We start from the raw sequence: 23142 nt of genomic DNA, 5'->3' as shown, positions 1-23142 counted from the left end.
CGTGTGTGTGTGTGTGTGTCTGCGTGCATGTGTCTGTGTGTGTTTGCGTGCATGTGTGTGTGTGTGTGTGTCCGACCCTGTATCTCCCGACCTCTGTGTCCTTTTTTTTGCTCTTATAGGGCTTCATAGCTTCCTGGTTGTGTGTCTGTGTGTTGTGGTTTCCTTCTACATGAACACTAAAGGTTTTGTGGGTCATTCTTCACAGTGTGAAAGCTGACGTTTCTCCTGAGTGTGTGTTTTTGGTGGTTTGTTTTCCTAACAGAGATGTTTTGTCACACCCCGCTTTACTTCTTTTCCTTCCCTCCTTCTTTGCCCCTTCTCTGTTTCCCCCCCACCTCTCCTGCTTCCCCTCCCTCCCCCCTGTTTACGCCGATTGTGCGTGTGCGTGCGGTGTGATCAGAAACATGCATGCAGAGATCATCAGCTCCATTAAGAACTTGCAGCTGGATGGTGAGGACCCTCGCAAACTGCTGCAGTCCTGGGGTCGCCTCCGCTTCCCGCGACACGTCCTTCAGTGAGTCTGCAGACAGACCTGGCATCAGCTCCTGCTCAGATCAGTGCAGCTCAGGCAGACCATGCTCATGTTAAACTTTATTTAAATAATAAAGTAGATCACACGTCTTTGGAGCTGGAGTCGATATTTCCAGCAGTGACTAGTTTCCGCGGTCACATTTAAAGCCAGATGATTCCAGTCTGATGTGATTTGATCAAATAAAATATTCATTATTGCGTTTTCATATTGTTAGCTCTGGTGTGTAGGTGCCGAGGTTTCTTGAAGGCTGAAATGCCATGAATACTTTTGCTGCTGCATGAATTTCTAGACTGTTGGCATGCAAGGTCCTTCAGAGCATCTTGTGACGTAATGGCCCAGCAGCCTTGCAGCATGTTACATTTTACAGCAGAAGCAGCGGCGAGGATTTGAAGTTTAGGGTTTTGTTTTTATGCAGTGATGAAAGAGAGAGTACGTCTGAGTACGAGCCTCTGCTGGGCTCATTGTGTAGAGTTACATCCCGTCTCCTGCAGCATACATCCTCTTCCTCTGTCTGTCGTCCTTCCCTCGTCACTCACCTTCTCATCAGTCTTGCTTCTCGCGCTCGTCATTCATCCGATTCAGGTCCAAGCCTAATGTTCATCACTGTCTGCGCATGAAGGAGTCACCCATCCATACTAACCTGGCCTTCACGTACATCATCCGCTTCCTCATTAAGTCGTCAGGCGTTCAGCACTTCTGTCCGTCAGACTCAAAGTTTGTTTCTTCACTTTTTGCAGGAAAAACAAGGGCATCAAAATAAGGCAACCCATCCCAAAGGTAAAGTGTAAAGGCAGATAAACCTGAGATTGTGCTCTTCCTCAGTTTGAAGATTGCAAGCAAAGGAATTCATCTTCCATTTATTGCTCTGCAGAGTTTGCTGGATTCTCGATCTCTAAAGTTCATCGTGAGCCTGACGTTGCAGGATCGCACTACCAAGTCTCTGCTCCACCTGCACAAGAAGAAGAAGCCTCCCAGCATCAGTGCCCAGTTCCAGGTAACTTTACCTGTAACCTTATCTGCACATTGTGCTTGCAAACAATCGCCTCTGCGAAGCTTCGGCAAACCGCTGTTTTTGTTGTCCTCAGACTTCTCTGACCAAACTCTTAGAGACTCTAAACAGAGCCGAGCCTTTCTTCATTCGGTGTATCCGCTCCAATGCTGAGAAGGTAAGCGCGATTCTTTAGTCGTTGATGTTTTCTTTCCTTTTAAATGCAATAACAGCGTAAATTCTTGGTGCTTTTAATAACAAGAACTCGTCACATTGTTACCACTTTGTAAATGAGGATCGTGGGTATTTATGTCAAACTGAGCAGAAGGAGATGCATCTGGATGAAGCCTTGGTGCTGCAGCAGCTGCGATACACGGGTATGCTGGAGACCGTTCGCATCAGGAGGTCCGGCTACGGAGCCAAGTACACATTCCAGGTATTGCAAACGTGCCCTTCCTTTGGGAAATTTACTTCAGGCGTGGAGTTCATATTTTCATGTTGATTAGATGTTAATATTCTGGTCTGCGTCAGGGCACATGTGAAAAACAGAAGTGGAAACTGCTCCACCTGCTGTATTCATATGCTTTTCTGTTCCTGCAGGACTTCATGGAGCAGTTCAGGGTTTTGCTGCCAAAGAACGCGACTGCCTGCAAAGAGGACATCTCAGCGCTGCTTGAGAAGAAGATGGGCCTCAACCCGACCACATACCAGATAGGCAAAACAAAGGTACAACCTGTTACGCTCCTATAAACGTGGTCCTGCAGACACCAGCATCCACATTCGTGATGCCACCCTGGTGTGTTTTGTCCTTTCAGGTGTTCTTGAAAGAGCTCGAGCGACAGCAGCTGCAGGACGTGCTGCACAAGGACGTAATGCGCAAGATCATCTTCCTGCAGCGCTGGGTCAGAGCTCACCTGCAGAGGAAAGAGTTTCTAGAAATGAGGCAGGCGGCCGTCACGATCCAGGTAAACACAGACCCGATTCCAAACTCTGGGAGGTATTTTAAGAACGGTGCTGATTGTTTTCACCGTCGCCCTCTCTCTCAGCGTTCATGGCGTCGGTACCGCAGAGAGGAGCAAAGACGGCAGGCGGCCACTCTGATCCAGGCGGTGTGGAGAGGCCACAGACAGAGATCGGCGTACGCCAAGCAAAGAAGAGGCGCTACCAAAATCCAGGCCCTGGTCAGAGGACACTCTGCACGCAGAAGGTAGAAAACACACTCGGCAGGGCTGCCTGTGTAATCTGCTGCGTGAGAGGTGACGCTGACAGTCTGGTGTCGCATTATCTGCTGTGCATTTCAGGTGCCTTTCAATCCGTGAGGAGAAACGGAAGAAAGAGGAGGAGGAAGAAGAGGCTCGGAGGAGGGCTGCAGAAGAAGAGAGGATGCGAAGGGAAGAGGAGGAAGAGGCAAGAAGAAAAGCAGAAGAGGAGCAAAGGCGAAGAATGGAAGAAGCAGCAAGGAGAAGGGCAGAAGAGGCAGCCAGGAAAGCAAAGGAGCAACGACTTGCAGAGGAACCTCAAACGAGAGAGGACTCGGATATAGAGCTGGTCACTGAGGAGATGCTGGATAAAAACCTCAATGCACAGGGTTTAGAGGAGGAAGAGGAGGGTGAAGATGTTAATAGAAGTTCAAATTCAGAGGAAGAACGTGGCAAAGAGAAAGAGCTGGAGCGTGAGGCAATGCATTCGGAAGCTTGCAGTAACCAAGCTGAGGCTGGACCCCAGCTGGATGAGGAGGAGGAGGATCTGGAGAGCCAAACACTAGAAGAGTCAAAGGCTGATCTGCCCTCTGATAGGCTCATCTCCAGTGCACTTACGCCCACATCTCCAGCTGAGGGCGAGGATAAAGAAGCTAGCACAACCTCCACACCTCCAAACGCTGAACAAAAGAGACCACAATCTTCGACTGTTAACAGGGGCCTGTCAACCAGGAGCCAGGAGAAGAGGGAGCAGAGGAGGCAAAGAGGGCTGGAACACAGCCGCAGAGAGTCCGAGCGAGTCGCCTCGTCTTCATCCACCAACAAGGATCCCACGACCACGCCGAAGAGCAAAAACCAGGAGCCATCGAAGCTAAAAGAGCGCTCAGACAGCAAGGAGCTGGACCAGTACACCTTTGTGAACTGGAAAGTGAAGGAAGACAAGGGAGCGAAGAAGGAGGCAAAAAGTTCTCCTCCCTCCGCCGGTCCTGTCCGTCCGTCTTCATTACCTCTGGCGCCCGCCGACTCTTTGTCGGAGAGAAACGGCCTCAGCGAGAATGTCGGCGCGGTAAATCTGCAGCGTCGGCCTGGGGCGATAAAGGAGAAGCCGGAAAAGTGGAGGGGGAGGAGGAGTAACGGGGAGCTCTCTGAGAACATCAGCCCTTCTCCACCTCAAAGCAGAGAACAGACCAAAAAGCTGTACGTCTCATTCTGCTGGCTGAAGCTACTTTACAACAGTTGGTTCAGTTCGGCTTTTCTTTAATCGATCTTCCTCTTCTGTCTACGTTTCAGGAATGAAACATTCTCGTCGATCGACAGCTTGTCTCCCGGCTCTGATGCCGGCGCTTCCATCAAAGAGGTATTTTCCGTCGATTCAATGTAAAGTGACCGTTATAGAGAAACGTTTGTCAGTTTGTGGAAACATCTGCGCTCTGATGTCGTGTAAGTAACTGGATATTCTCTGCTGAACAGCTTTCCCCGACTGACAGCTCTGGTGATGTTTCAAAGGGAGGCTCCGTGAGAAAGAGACAGCAGGAGGCTGCCGGGTACCAGGATTCAGCCCACTCAGTCGCATCCACACCTGACAGGTACCACAGCTGCTGATGGAGTGCAAACACATGTTCTGGTTGCATAAAAAGAAACGAATGAATGTCAGGCGTGTCTGTGACGTGAACTAATGTGTGGTCGTTCTTATGTGTTTTGCTTCTGTGGATCGCAGGCCCAGCGGTTTCTTCAGCAAAATCTTTAAAAAAGGCAAAGATGCCCAGACTCCAGACAACGGGGAGCTGACCTTCGCTCAGACTCTCAACGAGAAGTCGACCGCATGGGAAGGTAAATCGCACAAGAGGAGTAGCTGAAGCTGCTTTGCTCACCTGCTGTAGTTTCTGGCCTTAACGACTCGGGACGCATTCTCTCTTTCAGCCCCGATATCCGGACACGCGCCCCGATCTCAATCCGGTGACCGCGGCGGCAAAGCTATAGGCAGAAATCCCAGCATTAAAATCAGCCGAGCCACACGAGTCTCTGAACAGTGGAACGCCTCGCTGGATCGAGAAATCACCAACGCCAACGAGCTGCGGCACCTCGACGAGTTTCTGGGCAACCAGGTGAGCGAAAGGCGACAAGATGACAGACTCGATGAAGGAAATGAGATTCGCACGTTTCTAAAAGGGTTTTATTCCTCTGCAGGTGAACGATTTCCGCTCCAGGAGCAAGACGCTGTCAGAGACGGAAAACATCTTTGTGACAGCCACCATGCAGTTCAGAGAGAACATCAAAGCCATGTATTCTCTTCCTGTAAGTCTCTGAGCTGCCATCAAAGCAGCTTCATCACACGATCAACGTTCACCCTCACCATCGTCTCTTCTTCCTCGTTTTCCCTCCCGTCTCCTAACAGAAACCCACCATCGGCTACAAAGGTCTAATGTCAGGCTACCAGAACAAAGTGATGCACCTGGCAGGGAGCAAAAGGAAGGAAGAAGTCCAACTGGTGGTGAACCTGTTCCAGTCGGTGCTGGATGGTTTCATCAGAGGAGAGATGAAGAAGGAGGAGGCTGAACCTGCAAAGGTAAAAACAAAGCAACTCGACTTGTTCAGCCTCGTCACTGCGAATAAGAAAAACAGTGTTCACACCTGTGATTTGTGCCTGTCTGTCGTCAGCCCGCCAAAGCGAGAAAGAAGAGGAGGAAGAAAGACAAAAGTGTAAGTGATGCAGCGTTTGACGTCTTTTATCACAGTAATGATTTTGTCTTTAATTGATTGGTTGTCTTTTCAGGTGGAAAATCCGCTGGATCACATTTTCAGTAACTATCAGGTCAACATTATGCAGTCATGTGACCAGTGTACTTCCTACATCTGGGGCATGGAGAAGGCCTACATGTGCAGCAGTGAGTGAGCCCGACGAAGCGTTTTCAGCACAGCATGCTGTAAAAGACTCAAGTTCAGCTTCGACTGAGTTCAATTCTTAATCTTTTCTCACAGATTGTAAAATGGTGTGCCACAAGAAGTGCATCTCCAAGATAAACATCGACTGCTCCACCTTCTCTGCCAAAAAGGTGGGTTTTCATCATAGACTGTAAGTAAAGGATGGCTGGTTTGCATTTGCCCACCAAAGGTTAGACCTGCACACTCCTGCAGCATGTCGGTGCAGTGGTTCTCCTCCTCCCACCGTCTGCTAACATTCACATCTGGTTAATCCGTGATTTGAAGTCGTGGATGAGAGGAAGACGAAGTGTTTAAAGTTTGTGGAATACTGTAAACGAGTTAATCCAGTGTTTTAAATGATTCTCATCTACTTAAAATTACCTGCTGTTCCTGTTAACTCAATTTAAAAAACACAAACATAATAAAAATGATGTGCTAGTTGACATTGTGTGTAAATGTATGTTCAAAGGTGGTGTGTAGTCTAACCTGCACGGAGAGGTCAGGAAGACTACGAAATGTCACTCCCTTTCATGTCATAGCCACAAAGTAGCCACGCCCAGAATCAAACCTCACTTTGTTTTTAAATGTAACCATAATTTCCTATCATCATGAAGAAGTTTGAAACTCATGTTTGGGACCATGAACTCATCACGAGACGTTCACTGAACTAAAGTCGAGTCATTTTTCTCTCCAGTTGAGGTTTGTTACCATCAGCGTTGCCCTCTACTGGCCATTGGAGAGAATGCAGTTTTAAGAACATTGGCTTCGATTTGCAGTGGTATCCATCTTTTATATACAGTCTGTGTTGTGCATTAAATAAAATACAGGGCTGGGTTAGTGATTAGTCATAAACACTGTGCATAAAAAGTTTTCTAATCCAGCCCCTGTTCCACTAGCTTTGAATAAAAAATAAAATTTTCTAATCAAGTAATTTTTTTTCTGCTGGTCTTTTTAAGAAGCATTTTTGCACTGTCGCCGTCGGCTGCATATTTATCTTTGATCATAGACACGCAGTGTTTGAAAACGTTAAATAAAGTTAATGAAAGCGGCCCTTCGGGAGGAAGCAGCTGCCTGGGAAGCACGCTTCCACGTGTTCAATAATATTTGGGAACATGTTTTTATATATAACAGCGCAGTGAAGTTTGTAGTGAAGAATGTGTGATTCGGATGTTGTGGGTGGATCATGGCGAGGTCCGACTGACCGCTGCCGTCTGGTGACTCCACAGAATGATGACGAGTTTACCGGGCAGCACTTCGGGGTGCGTGTGTGTCACCTGCTCAATGAAAAGAATCCGGTACCGATGGTGCTGGAAATGATGCTGGAGCACGTGGAGATGCACGGCCTCTACACGGAGGGCATCTATCGCAAATCGGGCTCTGCCAACCGGATGAAAGAGCTTCACCAGAAACTGGACACAGGTCAGACATCAACTTGGTTTCTGCTTTTTCTGACTCCTAAAACGACATCGCTGAGCTGACGACGACTTTGTGTTTAGACCCCAACTCAGCCTGCCTCGAAGACTATCCCATCCACACAGTGACAGGCTTGGTAAAGCAGTGGCTGAGGGAGCTGCCAGACCCACTGATGACCTTCACACATTACAACGACTTCCTGCATGCAGTCGGTGAGGAGGACGTTTCTCACTAGTGCGCTCGTGTCTTTGCATTTTTGTCTGTTTTTGAAGAATTGATTTTTGTTGCATTTTCCTCTCGTCAGACCTTCCAGAGAAGCAGGAGCAGCTTCATGCCATCTATAAAGTGCTGGACGAGCTCCCGACTGCAAATTACAACACCTTGGAGAGGCTCGTCTTCCACCTCGTCAGGCAGGGATCCTCGTTTGTTTGATTCTGATCACTTCTCCTGCGCTGAGATGGCTCATTGCGTCCCGTCTTATTTGTTATGCGTGTATTCAGTTAAACGGCGAGGTGATCATTTACAGCAGTGTGTGATTCTCCTGCAGGGTGTGCAAAGAAGAGGCTCACAACCGCATGTCTCCCAACTCACTGGCCATAGTGTTTGCACCGTGCATCCTCCGCTGCCCGGACAGCGCAGACCCACTGCTCAGCATGAAAGACGTTGCCAAGACAACCACGTAAGACCGCCAAGAAATCTCATGAATGTAATATGAGGGTTGAATTGGGTGGGTGTGGGGTCTTTGTGTTCACTTGGACTCTGAAAGAGGAAATATTTACATTTTAATTTGTTCGGTTAAGTCAGTTTATTTTATATAGAACCAATCCTCAAGATGCTTTGTATTGTAATGTTAAGCCGCTAAAATAGTAGAAAGAAGCCCCACCAATCACATGAGCCCCTCCCGTGAGCCGTCTAATCGGTCCAAAACCTCCCAAAGGCTGGAAGGAGTGTGGGTCCTGATCGCTCTTTTGTTTGCAGATGTGTGGAGATGCTCATCAACGAGCAGATCCGGCGCTACAACGAGAAGATGGAGGAAATCGAGCAGCTGGAGTACGCCGAGGCTCTAGCCGTTAACCAGCTGAAGCTCAAGAGGCAGAACACGGTGAGGAAGAGAGCGCCGCTCGCCTCTGTCCGCGTCCTTGTCCATTTAGACAAATTAAGTCGACACTAAGAAGCTGGATGAAGGTCACGTAATAAAGTCGACCCCACTGTCAGAATCTGATATCTTTAGCTTCCGTGCGTAACGTGTCCAATGTTCCTTGTCTCTCTTTAGCACTACTGGCGTTTACCGCTCAGGCTACCAGCTCCTTACAAAGGAGCGGTGGTACGTATCATCGATTTCTCTTGGTAGAGTCGACCTTGTAGTTGTAGTTTGTAGTGGTCTGCCATGTCGAGGCGCCTGTGCATGGCATGTAAGATGTGGGTCAAACTTTGGCTGTCGTGTGTGTGTTTGGGGGTTTTTCTTTCCTTAATACTGTTTATTCTTCCATACTAACTGGGAATAGACTGCATGTTGCTGTTAACTGGTTTGTGCCCTGCTTGTGATGTGAGAGCACACCGTGGTTCTGGGTTTGAAGGACTGTTACTACCTAAGAACAGCTGTTTTGTGACTGATTTGTTCAACCTTAAGAGGAAAGAAGGCCACAGAGCTCTGAAGGTGGTGTTGTCTACAGAGCAATCACTCGGCAGCACATTTTGGTGAAAAGAGTAAAAGTGTGTATTCACTTGGATCTCTTTGAATACTTTCTGTAAGAATTCCTATGCAGGTGCATGAAAACCTCCCCATCGACCTCACTAACACCTTTTGGTTCAGTTTCAGGTTTGGGTTAAAGTCATGTGTGTCTGTTTCTTTAGCGTTTGTTATACTGTGGACGTTTTCAGTTTGGGTGAAGGTGTGATCCTCTGTCTTGTGCAGATGCACGAGAAGGTCAGCACTGATCTGAGCGTGGTCCCCGAGAACGAGCCTCTGGATTCGGACACGGAGGCCGAGAAGAACCTGATGGAACGTATCAAGTCCATCAAACAGGAGAAGTAAGATTGCGCTCTCAGCACTTTTCAGTTCCTCAGGTGTGCTGTCTTCATTGTCCAGTTCCTAATGCATGTGATTTCCTCTTCATCTCACCTTCAGAGAGGATCTTGCCTGTCGCCTGCCAGAGATGGAGCAGCCTGGTTCAGACCAGGAGAATCTCGACTCCGAAGCCTCGCTGAGCTCTGAGAGCCTCTTGGACGAGCAGCAGCGCTCGGCTCACAGCTCGGAGCCTGAAGGTCAGTAGTAAGGTACAGTCTGGACTTCCTACCTGTTTCTGTCTCCTGCGGGTTTCTGACCAGACCGCGGGGCCTGCTGGGCGGGGCCCTTCCTGTCTTTTGTGGCACAGGTCTGGACCAGTGATGGTGAAGGTGGGCGGTGACGTCTGCTCTGTAGCAAAGCAGGTCGGAGGAACGGCAACCGTGTTTTTGTGTGTTTGTGTGCATGTAAATGCATGTGTGGCACGGCTACATGCTCACGTTTCACCCAAAGTTGATTTGCTGAACATTTGGCGTCCACATCAGATCAGATGCTTGTAATTGTAACTCACTGGGTGCATTTTGATTTTTCTTCTTGCCTAACATGGTTGCATGATCTTCCTTTTGGCTTTCACTCTGCTGTGAGCCTCTTGGTTAAATATTCCTCATCCTTCCTCTATCCTCTTCTCTTCCAGGACGCGGTGCTCATCAGCTGAGGAGATCCAAAGCGCTTTGTCTTCCCAAACCTTCAGATCTGACCCAGAGGCCTAAAGTCCCCAGTGGACGCATCTCTGTGTCGACCCTCACCCCTGCTAGCTCCACCTCTTCTTTGGCTAGCTGCACTTCTTCAACTTCTGAATCCTCCAACGCCTCCTTCAGGCATCCGCTTCAGCGTCGCAACCCCATCATCCCAAACACAGTTAAACTCCCGCAGGGAGTCTGCTCCCAGGCGCCAACCTCGAGTCCACCTCAGTCTCACGCCCCTCCCGGAAGCCGAGCGCCTGCCTTCTCGGCCAAGAGACGAGAGCAGCCTGGCCGCCGTAAAGACAGCACCCAGTCCCTTTACCTCGACGGGTCAGAGTGCGACTTGCTGCTGCGTTTTTCTTCCTGTCCTCCTTCAGCCGCCTCTTCCTCTTCTTCCGTCTCCACGGCTGCGCCCACTCCTCAGCTCCAGCACAGCGACATGAAAGTCTCAAACGTCCACAGACGGTTTTCTGACCCAGACATCCCGTACATGGATGATGAAGTCTGAGCGGGGAGGAGCACAAACGACTGGAACGGTGAAGAGGATTAAGGACGGCGACCCGCAAGCAGACAAACAAAAGGAATTCAACCGCTCTCGGATTCGACGCAGCAGAGCGCTCGGACAGGCTGGAACTTGATGTGTGTAAAGGAAAGGAGAGACGCGACGCAGGCGCAGCTGCTGCGGCTCCACATGCATGAACCCAGCTCGCACAAACTGCAGCTGCTGCTGTCTGAGGGAACTAACGTGTCGTTAGTCAAAAGGACTGGACCACATGTTGCCAAGCACCTTTTCAATCTTTTTAATATGTTGTCCTCACTGTTGATTACTTCAGTGGGACCAGAGGCAGTTTCCTCCCGTAGCCTCATAATGATTTTTTTATTAATTTGTGCTAATTCAAGAAAATATTGCAGGTTTCAGTCGCACTTTTCATTTCTTAGTTCTCCCAGTGAGTGAAACCCGCTCGCTGAAACGTTAGCTAGTGCCTTGATGTTGTACATTGACTTGTTAAAAAGCTCATTCTCATGTCATGATGATGGAACGGTGCTCGCAGAGGGAGGGATGTGTTTGTCGTGGAAAACAAGGACCTAAACCTGCACATTGTGACTGTTGCACACACACAGCATTCTCTGTTCGCCTTCATGTTTTACCCGCCGCACAACACACCAAATAGGAAGTCATTGCATTCACGCAGCAAAGGGAACGGGAGCAGCACACGCCACTTTCTCCACGGAAACCCACACAAACCCAGCCACGATCCAAGAGCGGTGCCACCGCGTGTCCTTGAACTTCCCCTCCTCTAAAATCACTCGGTCCCATTATTAGAAAAGTCTGCTGAAGCACAGCTCCGGCCAACTTTGTATGAGATGTAATACTAATGTTCCTCTCTGACTGCTGATGATGATGATGTATGATGATGTTAGTTCGTCTGGATTATGAGGAAGATGTTCTGATGTGTAACAGAGTGCATGGTGACTTTGACTGAATGAGCTGTAATGTTTCTTAGTATTAACATGAAAATACAGTACATGATGCTTGTAACGTGCGCTGCTCTGTGTTTCCATCACGCACAATTAGAACGATTTTCTTTTACGCTGGAAACAGAAGCTGGTGATAAACAAGAGTTATTAAAATAAAACTGTAGGACGTTTATAAACTCTCCAGGAGTTAGTCTGCTCCAAATTAGGTTCATAGGTTGACTTGGACCTTCAGCACAGACAATATGTAGTAACATGAAACTAGAAATACTGCACATCATGGCATTACATTAGGTACATGTTGCTAGTACTGGGTACAGACCACCTGGTGTGGTCTCCTGCTGGTGTAGCTCATCTGCTTCAGGGTTTAACATGTTCAGAGATGATCTTCTGCACTCCTATAAGCTCCAAGCCGTCGGGCCAGCCTCTGATCTTTAGCATCAAACTGCCGCTTGCTGGATATTTGCTCTTATTTGGATCTTTATCTGTAATCCCCAGAGATGGTTATGTGGGACAATCCCAGCAGATCAGCAGTCTTTGAAATCCTCACACCAACAACCAGCCCTGTTCAGTATCACTTAAATCCCCTTTCTTGCTCATTTTGATGCTCATTTTGAGCTTCAGTAGGTCGTCTTGATTATATCTGCGTGTTTAAAAGCACTGACTCGGCTGATTTGATATTTGCATTAACCACTAGGTGAACAGGTGTACCTAATAAAGTGGCCGGAGTGTGTATGTTTAACATTTTGCTTTAAGATGGCTAAAACTCCCAGAGGTGGGTATAATTTTACAGTCTCACGGAGCCATTCCTGCCTTAAACAGTCATTACAACTCGGGTCAGGTCTTCTTAAATGAGCCGCTTCTTTGTCACAGTAAACTGCAGCCGTCTGCACAGACCTCGCTGCTTTTGATTTTGTGTGGAGTGGAATTAATGCACCTTGAGCACACAAAGGCTCCACAGTTCAGGATCAGCTGCCACAATGCAAGATCTGTTTTTCAAGTGATGTCATACAAGTCATTTCTTCAGACTTCATAAAGCTGCACCAGAGCCGCGCACAGGAAATTACACCAACATGAGTTTTAACAGTGTCACGCAAGCGCCCCTTGAAGTGGTTACATTTATTTTTGCCGTTTTTACGCCCTGAGCTGTGGTCAGCATTTTCCTTCCTGGTCATGGGTGATTTACCAGCCTCGCACACCATCCACTGTTAAGCAAATTAAAGTTTATGTTGTGTCACGTACCTCCATGCGGGTTGGGATACGTGAGTCTGATAGATGATTGTTCTCCTCTCTGCACCACCCACACAGCTGGGCATGCTCAGGTGGAAGGGCGCTGCAGTGATAGGTATGTGGGGTCTTTGAACTAGGTTAACAAATCATTAAACAAAGTCCTGAACAGACTGGGACTATTTTTTTGACATGAAGACTAAAATTGTTGCTCTGAAGATTTGAACAGGCTGTGTCATGTGACCTGCCGGATGACCTCCTTCTTGGACTTGATCCACAGATGCCTCATATCTGGAAAACGCAGCTCCAACTTCAGCCCGTTGGTGGTGCAGAAGTTTCCGGCTACAGATTAAAACTTTGGTGAGAAGATTCAGTCAACTGTCTCCAATCGGTGCTCCACGTTGCAAAAATAGTTATGATTCTAGGAGCTGTAGATGATGTAGACCATAAGAAAAGGTCTAAACACTGAGTGCCCTGACTCATCTTTGCTGCGCCACTAAATAAAGTGATGCAGACCGTGCACTAAATGGGCTATTATACTTTACGCACTGTAGTGTAGTGATAAGCACAACATGACTTTATATCCAGTGCTAATCTTTCATTCCATCTGTTTACATGTAAAGCAGTTTGAGTGTCATAGATACCGTACAGCAAAATAACCCATGTATTATAAAACAAAACATAATCAATACAGTCAATATAGGCATACATGGATACTTGATAAACTATCAGGCCACCACCCAGTGTAATGTTTATGCCACAATTACCCTAAATTAACAGTACTGAAAATATCAAACTCATTTTCTATGTTTCTGTAACGACTGAGACGCCAGTTTGTCCAAGCTTGTCAGTCAAAACTCATATTTTTAATTTTATTTATGTAATCTTTTACAAAAAAGCAGAAAAAATAGGAAAGCACATTATTATTATTATTATTATTATTTACTGGCATTGCGTAAAATAAAAAATCGTTGTGCTTGACTCTCAGAGAAGTCCAGTATGGCGCCTCAAATTGGGGTATAAAAAAGTGAATTTAGTGTTTTATTTGCCCAATAAATAAAATTTACAAACAATATTTTTAACTTTGTTTTCTTTTAGTGTTTTTATGGCAGTATTTTTTTTAAGAACTGTATATAAACACATGCAAAACATACATAAATAAAAAAGTACTACATACAGACATGTTGTGGGTTTCGTGCCAGAATGATGTGTTTTATATTTATTTTATTATTTTATTTCTCTCGAATAGAGAGAAATAGATTAAGATAAAACTTTGGGATCTGGCGAGATTATTATTATTAATATAATTAATATAATAATTAATGTATTATTATTATTATTATTATCATTATTATCATTATTATAAGTCTAGCTTTTTAAAGTAAAATTTTCATTGACAACGTAAAAAAAAAAGAGGCGGGGCGACGCTCCGCCCATAACGTCTGCGCCGCTCGGCTTGACGTCAAACTGCTGCGCCGCTGTGTCGGCTTCAAACCAAACATGGCTTCCAGACTAGAAATCAATTTCATCAGGTTATTGTCTCGCTGTGAGTCTTTGGCGTCGGAGAAACGGGGAGAGACGGAGTGGAGGCTTGAAAAGGTAACCCGGCACGGCTCGGAGCGGCTGTAACGACCGTGTCGTGATGACGTTAGCCTGACTGTTGTTGTTGTGAGCCGCTGTTAGCCACGTCGTCGCGCAAACCGCTTTCTGTTTTTGTCGGGAGGCACATTTAAGCTGTTCGCCCCTCAGGCACAGGTTCAATCACAGCCGAGATGTCACTGTAGCGACACACGGCGAGTCTGCTGCAGCAGATTTGCTGTATTTTAGTGTTTAATCTCGTTTCCGAAGCTTTCCTTTCACCCATGTTCCTCACAGAAGATCCTCCATGTGTTCATATCTTTAACAGTAACTGTATTTATTTATAGCTTCTTCTTTTTTTAATAAGAACGATCGGCTGAGAATCAGCTGCAACCCGAGTTTTCCTCCAGCCGTCCAACCCCTGCTGCCTCATAGACAGTTAACCTAGTCAGGAGCTGCAGACTCAGCTTATGCGCACCAGCGGGGTGTGATGCAGCCTTTAAATTACATCGCGATATTTCAGAGAAATATTTGCGACAATATTTATTATGCTATGGAAAATAGTGCGCATCATGTTGGGTGAAGGACAGCCATCCTTTCTTCCTTTCCAGTGAGCTGGTGACCTTAAAGTGTGACTAAGCAGCAGTGACACAGCAAAAGTCAAATGTAAGCACACAGGTGCTCTAGCTAGTCCCAGAAAGCTGTTTCTGTTCATCTGTTTGTTTTCAGTGGGAGAAACATTTCATCACTCACCTGTGACTTCCTCATTCTCAGCTCACTGCAGTTTCCCAGCCTTTTAAACATTTGCATATCAGCCAAAACTAGCACCAGCCAAGTTTCATGATCTTCAATATACTGTTGTCATACTCATTGATGGTGGGCATGAGAACCATTCAGAGGTCACAGGGGAATGGCTGCAATCACAGCATTGTAAGAAAGTGAAAGACGTGCTCTTAGGCCCCCTCCTCGGTTCAGAGATGGACTTTCCCTTTTCACATAAATGACCTCCTTTCCTCCTCACTCCTTTGAAAGCCGCAGAGTTGCAGTGAGATACTCTGGGTCGAGTTTTCTCTGGAAGTGTAGTTTTAGTTTTTGTTAAACTAAAGTAACTTAAACTTGTAATTCTTAAGTATCTGCACAATCCATCAATATTCCTTAGGGGGGGGGGCTAACCTTAACTGTCAAAGGATGAGGGGGAGGGTACATCCTGGCCAGGTGAGGTGTGTCACAGGGCTTACATGGAGAGACAGATAACCACTCACACCCACACTGTTGATCTGTGGAACCAGCACCCCCAGTACAGGAAGTCTGGATCGACTCCCTGTCTAACTAATCTGATCTCTGAGTCTTAACCAGTAGGCAGTGGAGATCTTAGAGCCGATGGGTGAGGGGACTGGCCCGATTTAGAATCACCAGTTAACCACAGATGCATGTCTTTGTGCTGTGTAAACTCCACACAGAAAGGCCCCACACTGGATTCCAACCCGAGACACCAGCTCCTGGTGTCTCCTCCTTCGGAGTATTTGTGCCTCTAGTGGTGAAACATGTTTGTTGTTGCCATTTTCATCAGGAACAGCTCTTTCATGTTTTGCAGAGCAGTGAGGTTGTTGAGTAGCTCCCTCATTAAGTCCTCACACTGCTCTCGTACTCAGATATGCTTGGGCGGGGCCTCAAATCAAAACAATTGAACATTTTACCTCGATTAACATTAACGAAGGAGTTTCCTTTATGTACTTGTTCTTGCCCCGACAGTTTGCTGGCAGGGTTTGACCTGTAAATGCGCTCGGCTGTAAAGCTGCGATATTGTGATTGTGCTCCAGCTGTTGAAACAGATTGGTGGTATTACGTTTGGACGCTGAAACTGTGTTGAGGTCTTTTTACATCATGCTTCATGTCATGGAGACACGTTACTGTGTGAACTCTCATTGGGTGAAATGTTAACAGAATTTAAATTTAAAACAAAGATGACATGGACCAGATCACATCTGTTGAGAGTTCAGAACATCAGTTTTGATTTATTTTCAATTAATTACGCGGCTCTCTGTGCGGCTTATGTGCTAGGAAACACGAATGCATAGAGTTGCTATATGATCGATGTCGTGATGTGACACTTCTGTAACGTAGAGATTTGTACCACCGTTTTCATGGACGATTGTGGTTGTTCGGTGATGGGAAATTACGGCTAACTTTTGTTACTAAAACTTTGACCACCAGGGGGCAGCACTGCTAACAGTTTTCTTTTTAGTAAAGAGCCTCGTGAGATCTCGTCTTTTGCCAGGCTGTCATATAAAACAGCGCTCTCCAACCTTTTCTGCGCCATGGACCGGTTTATGCCCGACAATATTTTCACGGACCGGCCTTTAAGGTGTCGCGGATAAATACAACAAAATAAAACTAGTACCGGTACCGAAAAAAAAGAAGATTTATTCATAACACACGTGTTACCAAGTTAATGATAAAAACCCTGAAAACCACACATTTCACACCTGAGCCTCAACTCTCGCGGCCCGGTACCAAACAACTCACGGACCGGTACCGGTCCGAGGCCCGGGGGTTGGGGACCGCTGATTTAAAATACACAGGTTACGGTGACACACTGCACTGCACCCTCTTGTGGCGCAAAGTGGTCTTACAACAAAGTGCAGCTTTTATCTTTGACACACACGTGTTTGGTTAAATTCAGAGCATTTGCCTGTTTAAATTCCACTGAAAGCTTTAATTTAGTTTATGAGGTTTAATATTTTTTACACCCAAGAATGAACAATAAGCAGCTTTAAAGGAACAGTCGCTGAGTTAAACGTGTGACCTGTAGCTTTAACGCAAACGAGTAACAACAGGCGTCGCCAGGCCACTTGGGACTGAATAAATCAAGACGCCTCTTCTCAGTGACCTCGTGTCACGCTGTACCGAGTGGCTCCCTACAGCTGAGCAGTGAAGACCCTTTAATCTGAACCAGCAGGATGAACCAATCAGCTGCATGGTTTTTACTTTTAGAGTAAATGAAAGGTTAGAGTAACTAAAGTAAGAACAGTCAGTGCGACTCTGACAGCTGTCAAACACGTTCATCTTGCACTGCTTCCTCCTTATTACATTTGTCATTAGACCACATGCACACTTGGTCTGATGTGGTGAGAGTCTGTTTTGTTTCTCTCAGTGAGCCGACTCACTGTGACAGCAGACGTCACCAAATCAACAATTTGACTCATCCGTGCCAGCGTGGCTGGAAACTGCAGCTTGACTGGTTGGTGGAGATCAGCAACCACTGGGCGTTGGTGGGAGTTTGAGATACGGTGCATTTTGCCGTGACTTATTTTCTAACAGCTGCAAACTGAAGGTGTGTTCAGTGTGTGTGTTAGTGTAACCTCAACGATGCTTTGCTACAAACAGGAACTATTAAAGATAAATTTAAGGAGCCTCCACTTGATGCTGTTTACTGCACAGAGTCATTTGCTTTTCTCAGGAACCGTCTCTGCAGCGTCACAGCTGTTTTTCCGCATTATCTGTGTGTGTGTGTGTCGATGAAGACTACACTAGTGTCCACCTGCAGCAGTGAGTGTGTGCTGTCATCAGTCATCCTAAGCTGGTCTCAGTGGCTTCTGTGTGGCTTTGTGACCCACCCTCTGTAAGAAACTCAGCCTACTTTTACAAGAACCTCGTCAGTTAAACTCTGTTATTTGGCCCAGTGTAGTCTATGATATACGGATGTTTATTTAACATTTGTTACTTTGAAATAAAGATGTGATTGATGAGATGAACGAGAGCATGTGAGCAGCATCACTGTTTCTGTTTGGTCTCCTCCAGTATGTGGGCGCCCTGGAAGAGATGCTGGTGGCTCTGAGGAAAAGCCCGAGGTAACACCAGCCTCCACTTTTCTGTCTCAGTGTTTTCTTTTTTTGCCTGAAATGTACATATATTACTAAGAACCTATTTTAAACATGTTTGGTGTTTAGGGAAAAGAGTATATCTTCTAACAGGTCACATCAGGCTTACGTGTTATGAGCGCAGATGTTTGATCTGCTCGTTGCAGCTTAATAACACAAAGCTTTGTCAGTAAGCGGTTGTGTGTCCTTGCAGCAAACCAACACCAGAGGTCCTGGCTGAATACACGAGAAAAGTCAACTTTCTGAAAGGAACTCTAGAAGCAGAGAAGCTGGTCAGTTTTTCCTGTTTTTAACACGACACAACTGTGTTTTCTTTATTTTGAAGTGAAGCTTTGAGTTTTCTGACTTCCTGTCCCTCCCGCTCTGCTTCAGTCTTCACCAACAGAAAAAGCTTTAGCTAATCAGTTCCTCGCCCCCGGTCGGACGGCCACGATGGCCAACGAGAGGATGTCTGTCACTAAAAAAGTCCACACGCAGACGAAGGCGCGGTGCACGGGAGAGATGAGGGACGAGCTGCTCGGCACGGTAGGACGCTCTGACCGTACTGCAGACGTGACCTCTTTGTACGAACTGCAGCGCGCCTCCTAAACTACCACAGTGTGGTAGAAACATCTAAATAAAACGTTTCCCACATTTTGTCTTGAACTCATAAATGTTCTTTTCTGTCACTGCAGGGGTCGTCGGGAAAAGGTACGAAGTACTCGGCCTCTTGGATTTAATAACATCAGATGGAAATATGACGAATTATATTTCGATAGGATTGTATTTGTTTGTTTTTAAGACGAGGTGATTTTATTTTTCTTTTCTCACGTTAGACGGAGACTTGAGGAACCGAAGGTAAAGTCGAGCTTTTCTAAATGATCTTGTGTGTTGGACTTGTTTTTGGGTGTAAAAGCTTCAACCTGTGTCACCTCTGCGCAGATGTTTTCCTCTGGACGAGCGTCAGTCTGCCGCAGAGCTGGACGCCGTCCTGCAGCATCACCACAACCTGCAGGAGAAGCTGGCTGAAGACATGCTGAACCTGGCCAGAAATCTGAAGAACAACACTTTGGCTGCGCAGAACATCATCAAACAAGACAACCAGGTAAGCAGACAGATATATGGAATAAATAAATAACTCACAGATTTGATGCAAAACTGTTTTTGAGTCTGTGTTTGTGGAAAAAAAAAGTTTAATGGCAGATTTGTTTCCAGATGAAGAAGTTGAAAAAATTCACCTTTTAATTTGCATCTCTAAACCGAATGCATGCACAAATCTAAACGCACAAAATAGTTAGCAGTTCAAATAGACGCTTTTCAGACCACAACGAGCTCTTGCACCTGGCTAATCGAGCCAAAGCACGCCCCCAAGCTGCAGCGCGTTCAGCCGAAACAGTGCGAGTCCTCCAAGAAGGAAATGCAACACATGTTGTTTGCTCCCAGTCAGCTGTGTCTAAACTCAGGAGCAAAATGGGAAGACTGTGGGAACATATGGTCAGAACAGTGAGTCAGTGTGGTGCTGAAGCTAAACAGGAAGTCAGCTCCCACACTTAACAGCAGAAAACACACAGTGGGCTAAAGAGAAGCGTCCTGAATGTGCAGATGATTCTGGAACTTTAGCTGTGTCGAGGTGAAGCACAACCAGCACAGTTCTCATTTAAATATATATTAAACTCGCCGATCGTGACCAGTTCTGACACTTTGAGCTGCTTCTGTCGATTTCTGTAGGACACGGGGGCGACACATTCAAAGCCTTTCTTCCTGATTCACTTCTGACTCTGGGAACAAACTTTTATGATGGTTGGGTCGGTAAAAGATATGGGAATGATTAGCTGAGGTTTGGCCACTTTCCTCAAGTTGTTTCAGGGTGATCATGCATCCTGCCCAATATAAATACAAGCTGAAAGTGAGAAATTAAATCCAAATAAAGTGAAGTCAGAGTATACAAAGCCCAAGCAGAGGGGTGTGCTATGAGGGGAGGTTAATGGTCAGAAGGACCTTTCTTTTTACTAAATCACAGAGATCACTTGTGATGAAAATCTCTGTGGGAGCAGAGGATGCTGGAAGGGCCAGATTTCCACTGACTTATTATTTACAACAGCCATTTAGTGCAGTATAGACCCTCTGCTGTACCCATATACATTTTGTGTAGGTAGGCTGTTAAGCCAAAAACTGTCTCTAATCTGCTGCCGAATCTCTTTTACGCTGCTGGAATTGCAGCTGCTGCATCAGGTTGCAGGACGGGAGCAACGTTTAAGCTGTAATGCTACAAATAAGCAGCAGCACTAAAAGCGCACTCAGAATAAATCTATTAAGAAGAACAGCCTTTGGGCTTTTTTTTAATGTTTGACATAGATTTTTATCATAATTATCCGCTAGCTTCCCTGATTGCAGTAGGGAACACTCGTAGGGATCGTTTTGTGCAGAGGAGTCACATGATGTTTCATGTGAGCACGCCCAGAGCCTGAAGAAGAAAGAGGCGGGCTTCCAGCTGCTCCCAGGTCCTCCTGCAGAGTCTCTCAGCAGCTGGGGATCAAAGCTAAAAGCTGCCCTTTCCAAACCTTTAGTTACGTTAATAAGAAGATTTGTGCTGAAGGACCTGATGTGGCCGCCAACCGGCCCAAATCTGAGTCTTATGATGGAAACTTGGAAAAAACTTGGTCCATAACAAAACTTGTTTTAACTGCTTATCGGGAAAACTCGAACCAGCTTAAATAAAAAATAGTTTTCCATGAGTGAAGCCCACACTTAACGAATTCAGGGCATCATAAAAAGGTGACAAAGTGCTAATTGTGATATTTTTATTGAAGATCCTTTTTTCCCTCCTCTCGTGCTGGCAGTATTTACATTTATTAAATCTTTGAAATCATTTATTTTAAGATTTATTTATTTATTTGTTAGAAAGAAAAAAAGTTGTGCAACCTCTAGAGCTATTTCTGCCTCTCTTTGAGAAACTTGGAGGAGTTTAACTGATTCTGGCCACAAGGGGGCAGTATAGGCCAGCTAACAGCCTTTGGAGCCACACTGTGCATAAAGACTCCGAGTGTTCCCGTCAGCGGGCTTGTTTGTCTGTGGTTTTGATGTTTATATCGGCGACGTCTCCCTCTGCCTCCAGACTCTGAGCCAGTCCATGCGTCAGGCGGACCTGAACTTCGAGAAGCTGAAGACGGAGTCCGAGCGGTTGGAGCAGCACACGAAGAAGTCTGTGAACTGGCTGCTGTGGCTGATGCTCATCCTAGTCTCCTTCACCTTTATCAGCATGATCCTCTTCATCAGAATCTTCCCCAGACTCAGATGATGACCGTGATCATCCTCTGAACTCTTAGTCCCGACACGCTCCCGTGTTTACAAGAGCAGAGTCTTCACAGGCCTCCGTAGAGCTACAGCGATACAGATCAGTAGCTGTCAGCACCAAAACAAATCAGTTTCACGGACTGTCACTTTACACTTTTGAAACTGAAATCTTTCTCCTCCACATTAAAGTTTAAATCACGACTCGAAGCACCAGAATTCTCTTTTTTGACACAGCAGAATCTGCTGGGAGCAACAGCAAAGTCTTAATGCACGGACGGCAGGACCTGAGCCTTAACTATTTTAACCCTCATCAGGACGGCTGCGAGCCAATCAACACATGTATGCACTTTGTCACCAAGTGAAACTACAAACACACACACTCGTCTTTGGTGGAGCATCTGTTTAGTACCCGTGCACACTGAAAGGCGTTCATGGACCGTCGCCGTCAGCTGTAACTCAGTTTGTAACAAATGTGCCATCGTTTGCTAATGCTTTACCTTAAATCCCCAGTTTAGTATATTTGATTTAAACATCATACTGTGATGTGGCTGTAAGCAGATAGAAACATGCTGTACATTTTTATGCTTGGTCATGTTTCTACACATCCAGTTCTGACCTGAGGGGCTGAAAAATGAAGAGTCAAAAACTGCAGTTCCACCAGTGGCCACTTGAGGCCCACTCCCAGATTGAGTCATTTACCCACAGACTCGCATGTTAAAATGCAGCATTACAGAAGAAGTAAGCACATTAACAGCCTGCTACTAGAACCAGTTTCATCTTGACCTTTTTGACAACTTTACTGTTTCTTTTCTTTCTTACCTCACTTGTTTAAACTTTGCTGAGGCTTAAAGTCGGGCCGAGGTGAATGTGTGACAGGCAGCTGCAGGCCTGTGTCTGTGATTCACCTCCAGTGAAGTTTGCTCTCACATGTGGTGGCTTCCAGTCCAAAAAACAACAACGTAGTGATGACCAAAATCACAAACCACAGGGTGATGTTCTTTAAAGTAAAGCATCACCAGCTGTTCACTGAAAGCAGCTCGGTAAACTCGCACTGGTGTTTATCACTTAAATGTTTAAACGTCGTTAAGGGTCAGAGCCAGCGTCGTCAGCCCTGTTATAGTCGGTTTCCTGCGTCAGGTGATCCTGTTTGTTCACGTCCTGTTTGACGGCTCACGTGTTGTGCGTAGTATCACTAAAATGTCATCTGATTCAAGAGAGAAATAAAATAATTTAATTTCCCTCCGTCGTTGTCATTGTGAGTCCAGAGTGCGTTTTCCTGATAGATGCCTGAAGGCGTCCTCTTGTCAGTGTGGAACTAACTAATGCAGTGGCATCACACGGCCAGTGTGCGTCAGTCACAAGCTTTGAGTATCAACGCACACAATGACCTCTGTGACCCCGGTGGCCCGAGCGAGCGGTGATTCCCAAATTAAACCTGCTACTCATTTAGGAGTGCCCCAAGGATGAAGTAAAGCTAAATAAGAGCCGCTGGCTGCGGAGGGGAAAGCACACGGCGATCGTGTGTGAGTCTGTGCGTTGTCAGCTTTTGTTCCTCCTTAATTTAGCCTGACAGCAGCTTCAAGTCTGAACGTTTCTCACAGGTTAAAGTTGCTCTTGTCAGCCTGACTCTTGTTTGAGGTCTGTGAGGCTGCAGCTCTGCCCCTAGCCCTTCCTCTCTTCCCCTCCCAGCCTGCTGCTGAGACCTGGCCTGCTGTGTATTTTAGGATCCCTGGGGGGCATTTCGCCTGCTGGAAGCCAAGGTATGCAGGCCACCGGGAGACCAAATGAGGCTGTGTCTCAGCAGAGGATCGTCATCCCTCAGTTTAATCACAGCTGTTTGCGCCTCCATTCTCAGGCCTTCGCTAATGCTCTTGGCCGTGTGATCAGCCCTGCGAGCGCGCGGTG

At 46.4% G+C, this 23142-nt stretch overlaps 2 protein-coding genes across 8 annotated transcripts in view; both read left to right on the top strand.

The window, feature by feature from the left end:
- The window catches only part of myo9bl (myosin IXb-like), a 58509-nt gene extending 47167 nt beyond the window's left edge, over window positions 1-11342 (top strand). For 3 of the 7 annotated variants that reach the window (XM_085399177.1, XM_085399179.1, XM_085399178.1), the window contains 27 exons: window positions 401-514; window positions 1270-1309; window positions 1404-1526; window positions 1618-1698; window positions 1846-1956; window positions 2121-2246; window positions 2336-2485; window positions 2567-2727; window positions 2822-3916; window positions 4010-4076; window positions 4190-4305; window positions 4437-4549; window positions 4640-4824; window positions 4907-5014; window positions 5115-5285; window positions 5378-5419; window positions 5493-5604; window positions 5699-5772; window positions 6868-7060; window positions 7138-7266; window positions 7359-7464; window positions 7602-7733; window positions 8033-8156; window positions 8328-8378; window positions 8970-9085; window positions 9183-9319; window positions 9754-11342. In XM_085399177.1, coding sequence (XP_085255303.1) covers window positions 401-514; window positions 1270-1309; window positions 1404-1526; window positions 1618-1698; window positions 1846-1956; window positions 2121-2246; window positions 2336-2485; window positions 2567-2727; window positions 2822-3916; window positions 4010-4076; window positions 4190-4305; window positions 4437-4549; window positions 4640-4824; window positions 4907-5014; window positions 5115-5285; window positions 5378-5419; window positions 5493-5604; window positions 5699-5772; window positions 6868-7060; window positions 7138-7266; window positions 7359-7464; window positions 7602-7733; window positions 8033-8156; window positions 8328-8378; window positions 8970-9085; window positions 9183-9319; window positions 9754-10310 — 4534 coding nt within the window. In that variant the 3' untranslated portion in view covers window positions 10311-11342. Of the gene's footprint in view, window positions 1-400; window positions 515-1269; window positions 1310-1403; window positions 1527-1617; window positions 1699-1845; window positions 1957-2120; window positions 2247-2335; window positions 2486-2566; window positions 2728-2821; window positions 3917-4009; window positions 4077-4189; window positions 4306-4436; window positions 4550-4639; window positions 4825-4906; window positions 5015-5114; window positions 5286-5377; window positions 5420-5492; window positions 5605-5698; window positions 5773-6867; window positions 7061-7137; window positions 7267-7358; window positions 7465-7601; window positions 7734-8032; window positions 8157-8327; window positions 8379-8969; window positions 9086-9182; window positions 9332-9429; window positions 9485-9753 lie in introns of all 7 variants that reach the window. The other 4 variants (XM_085399181.1, XM_085399180.1, XM_085399182.1 and 1 more) reach the window with 3 other exon arrangements.
- A 2614-nt stretch (window positions 11343-13956) lies between these two features.
- use1 (unconventional SNARE in the ER 1 homolog (S. cerevisiae)) lies at window positions 13957-22475 on the top strand. Its single transcript, XM_085398513.1, has 8 exons — window positions 13957-14104; window positions 17885-17934; window positions 18158-18236; window positions 18337-18489; window positions 18639-18654; window positions 18780-18801; window positions 18886-19048; window positions 21059-22475. Exons 1-8 carry the CDS (start codon window positions 14006-14008, stop codon window positions 21239-21241), a joined length of 765 nt encoding a protein of 254 aa, XP_085254639.1. The 5' UTR covers window positions 13957-14005; the 3' UTR covers window positions 21242-22475.
- Window positions 22476-23142: the final 667 nt, after the last annotated feature.

Source organism: Rhamphochromis longiceps, linkage group LG23 (genome assembly GCF_057381845.1).
Source record: "Rhamphochromis longiceps isolate RC_006_pf linkage group LG23, R_longiceps_female_GT1.1, whole genome shotgun sequence".
In the NCBI taxonomy this organism is placed as follows: domain Eukaryota; kingdom Metazoa; phylum Chordata; class Actinopteri; order Cichliformes; family Cichlidae; genus Rhamphochromis; species Rhamphochromis longiceps.
Note: the sequence above shows the minus strand (reverse complement) of the source record. Positions and strands in the feature narration are given on the sequence as shown.